Source organism: Phalaenopsis equestris, unplaced genomic scaffold (genome assembly GCF_001263595.1).
Source record: "Phalaenopsis equestris unplaced genomic scaffold, ASM126359v1 Scaffold232122, whole genome shotgun sequence".
NCBI lineage: Eukaryota > Viridiplantae > Streptophyta > Magnoliopsida > Asparagales > Orchidaceae > Phalaenopsis > Phalaenopsis equestris.
Genome location: NW_018250091.1, coordinates 1 through 2,633, shown reverse-complemented (window position 1 = coordinate 2,633; position 2,633 = coordinate 1). Strand labels below are relative to the sequence as shown.

Sequence of the window (2,633 nt, the reverse complement as noted above, 5' to 3'; positions counted from 1 at the left end):
GAACAAATATTTATTTTTGTTGTTCGTGTTCGGCTCGTTAACTCAGCTATTGAGCCGAACACGAGCTTCTTAACGAGCCGAACATGAGTTGTTAATCTAACCTCATGTGGCCTCAATGTTACTGAATACTGCTGCAGGTTTTTCTGTAATAAACTCAAAAACCAGCTCTGTTTCCTCACCTTTGCCATGCAAACCACCTGGAGAAAGCTTCTTCCTTTTTGAAATAAATAGGCGTCTGCCACTCAGCCAGCTTCATTTAATTCCTCTAAATATCTTATATTTATTGATAGATTAGCGAAATGGAAGAGGGACTTCCTCCGGGCTTTCGTTTCCACCCCTCCGACGAGGAGCTGATCACTTATTATCTTACCCGCAAGGTCTCAGATTTTGAGTTCGTCTCCAAGGCCATTTCTGACGTTGATCTCAACAAATGCGAGCCATGGGACCTCCCAGGTAAGAGGCATTTATTCCCATTTGTTGCTTTTTTTGTTAAGTAAATCCAAGTTCTGATATGGCACATCAAAATTCTTCTTTTTTGTTCAGTAAATACTTCTTTTTATTTAATACAATTAAAGCCACTGCGATTGCAGTACTGCTTGTTATTCAGTAAATACTATTCTTGTGGCCCTTAAGTATGGGTGCGCACTCCCCCAAATAATCATCCAATAACCAGTTATTGGAGGTTATTGAGAGGTTATTGGAGTCCCTAATAAATTATCAATAAATTTTGCTACGTGCTCCTATTTTTGTTGTTATTCGGAAGTTTAGTAGATTATTGGGGGTATTAACCCCAATAACTTTGACATAACCATCTAATACCTCTCGAATAACCTCTATACGCATACAGTTCTGTTTACGTACTCCGTGCGCAAATATTTTTCTCAATAATGACGTTCAAATATTAACCACTTACACAACTAATATTTTCCTCTTCTTTAATTTTTTAAATTCCTATCAAAGGAATTTTATTTTTTGTTAAATTCCAAATAATTTGAGCTTGGTACATCTAAACACATATGTACCTCATGTCATGAACAAATGGTTGAGAATTAACAAAAAGAAAAAAAAAAGTTTTAATGGCAAATAAATTTTAATAATTGAGTGAGAATTTAAAAAATAAATGAAAAAGAATGCTATTTTTATAAATAATAGTGTTTCGAGTGCATTCTAAAATTTACATAAAAACTGGATTTATAAATAAATAATATTTTCATAATATACTATATATATATATATATATATATATAGATATAGACATAGAATTTAAAGGTAACCAAAGGAGCTCTTATATATTCAACCTTGATTGATAGTTTCAGGGAAGGCCAGCTTGGGGGAGAAAGTAGGCTACTTCTTCAGCTTGAAAGATAGAAAATACCCTACGGGTATGCGAACCAACCGAGCCACCAATGCTGGCTACTGGAAGACAACGGGCAAAGACAAGGAGATCTTCCACTATGGAGTTCTTGTCGGAATGAAGAAAACACTAGTTTTTTACAAGGGCAGAGCTCCCAAGGGCGAGAAGACCAGCTGGGTTATGCATGAATACAGACTACAGACCGATTTCCCTTACAAACCATCCAAGGTACTTATTCTTCTCAGCTATCTTTCTAGTTAATATAACTAGCCAAAATTTGATTTTTTAACTAGCCAAAATTTGATTTTTTCTATTATGACAAATACAGGAAGAATGGGTTGTGTGCAAAATCTTCAAGAAAAGCGACAACTTTCATATGAAGAAGCCTGGTTCAAGCTTTCCTTCCATGTTGCTGGAATCTCCCGGAAACACACTGAGTGACCAGTTTGGAGATATTGATGCATCCATCTTGAATAATATTCGTGATTCTTCAAGTCATTTTAATCCATTATTGCAAGTAGATGATGAAAATAAGATGGATTTGAAGCTATATATGAACTTGTTATATGGTAGATGCCAAACAAATGAATCATTCAATGCTGGATCAAGTATGGGTGCGTTTGAGGGGAATGGGGATGCTTTTGTTGGATCTCAGGAGTTAAAATTTGCTGAATTTGTGCAGAAGCAGCAGGGGCAGGAGCAGGAGGAATCCCTATGGAGAGGATATTGATATTGATTTATGCAGATTGATCAGTGTAGCCGTTTAATGTATTCATTAATCTAGATGTTTGTAGGGACATAATTTTTTTTTTAAATTAATATTAAAAAAACATACATTAAAAATAACAATTTTTACATTGGGCAGAGAGTTCTCAGCGCCACGTGGCAGATCCAATGATGGGAGAAAGAGCCACGTGGCAGATCCCATTTTATAAAATTTAGTTTTAATGTGCAGTTTTTTTAATATTTTGTTAAGACTTCATAATGTGAATTCCTGTTTATTGAAACAGTTTTCTGCAACAACTGTGGATGTATTGTTGCTGGGTTGGAAGCAATTGTAAAGAATTCAATTATCTCTATCTGTGTACTGTTTAAATCTCAATTTAATTTCTTCTGTGTCTAATACTCATTTACAGAATGTCTGCAATTTGTAATTGATCAAAGTCTTCCTATTGTTGTGTAAGAAATTTGAGTATGTGGAGAGAAATGGATTGCTTGCAGGGAGAAAGAGAGAAGCACAACATGAAATTACAGATTTTGAACTTTCTAGCAAAAAAAA

General features: G+C 34.9%; 1 protein-coding gene across 1 annotated transcript; it reads left to right on the top strand.

The window, feature by feature from the left end:
• Positions 1-288: 288 nt before the first annotated feature.
• LOC110038196 (protein CUP-SHAPED COTYLEDON 2-like) lies at positions 289-2,144 on the top strand. The gene is made up of 3 exons (XM_020742967.1): positions 289-453; positions 1,311-1,582; positions 1,683-2,144. Exons 1-3 carry the CDS (start codon positions 300-302, stop codon positions 2,082-2,084), a joined length of 828 nt encoding a protein of 275 aa, XP_020598626.1. The 5' UTR covers positions 289-299; the 3' UTR covers positions 2,085-2,144.
• The last annotated feature ends 489 nt before the right edge of the window (positions 2,145-2,633 follow it).

Coding starts and splice junctions, on each gene's coding strand:
- LOC110038196 (XM_020742967.1), top strand. CDS start 300: ATGGAAGAGGGACTTCCTCCGGGCTTTCGTTTCCACCCCTCCGACGAG. Junction 454..1,310: donor CGAGCCATGGGACCTCCCAG/GTAAGAGGCATT, acceptor CTTGATTGATAG/TTTCAGGGAAGGCCAGCTTG. Junction 1,583..1,682: donor TCCCTTACAAACCATCCAAG/GTACTTATTCTT, acceptor TGACAAATACAG/GAAGAATGGGTTGTGTGCAA.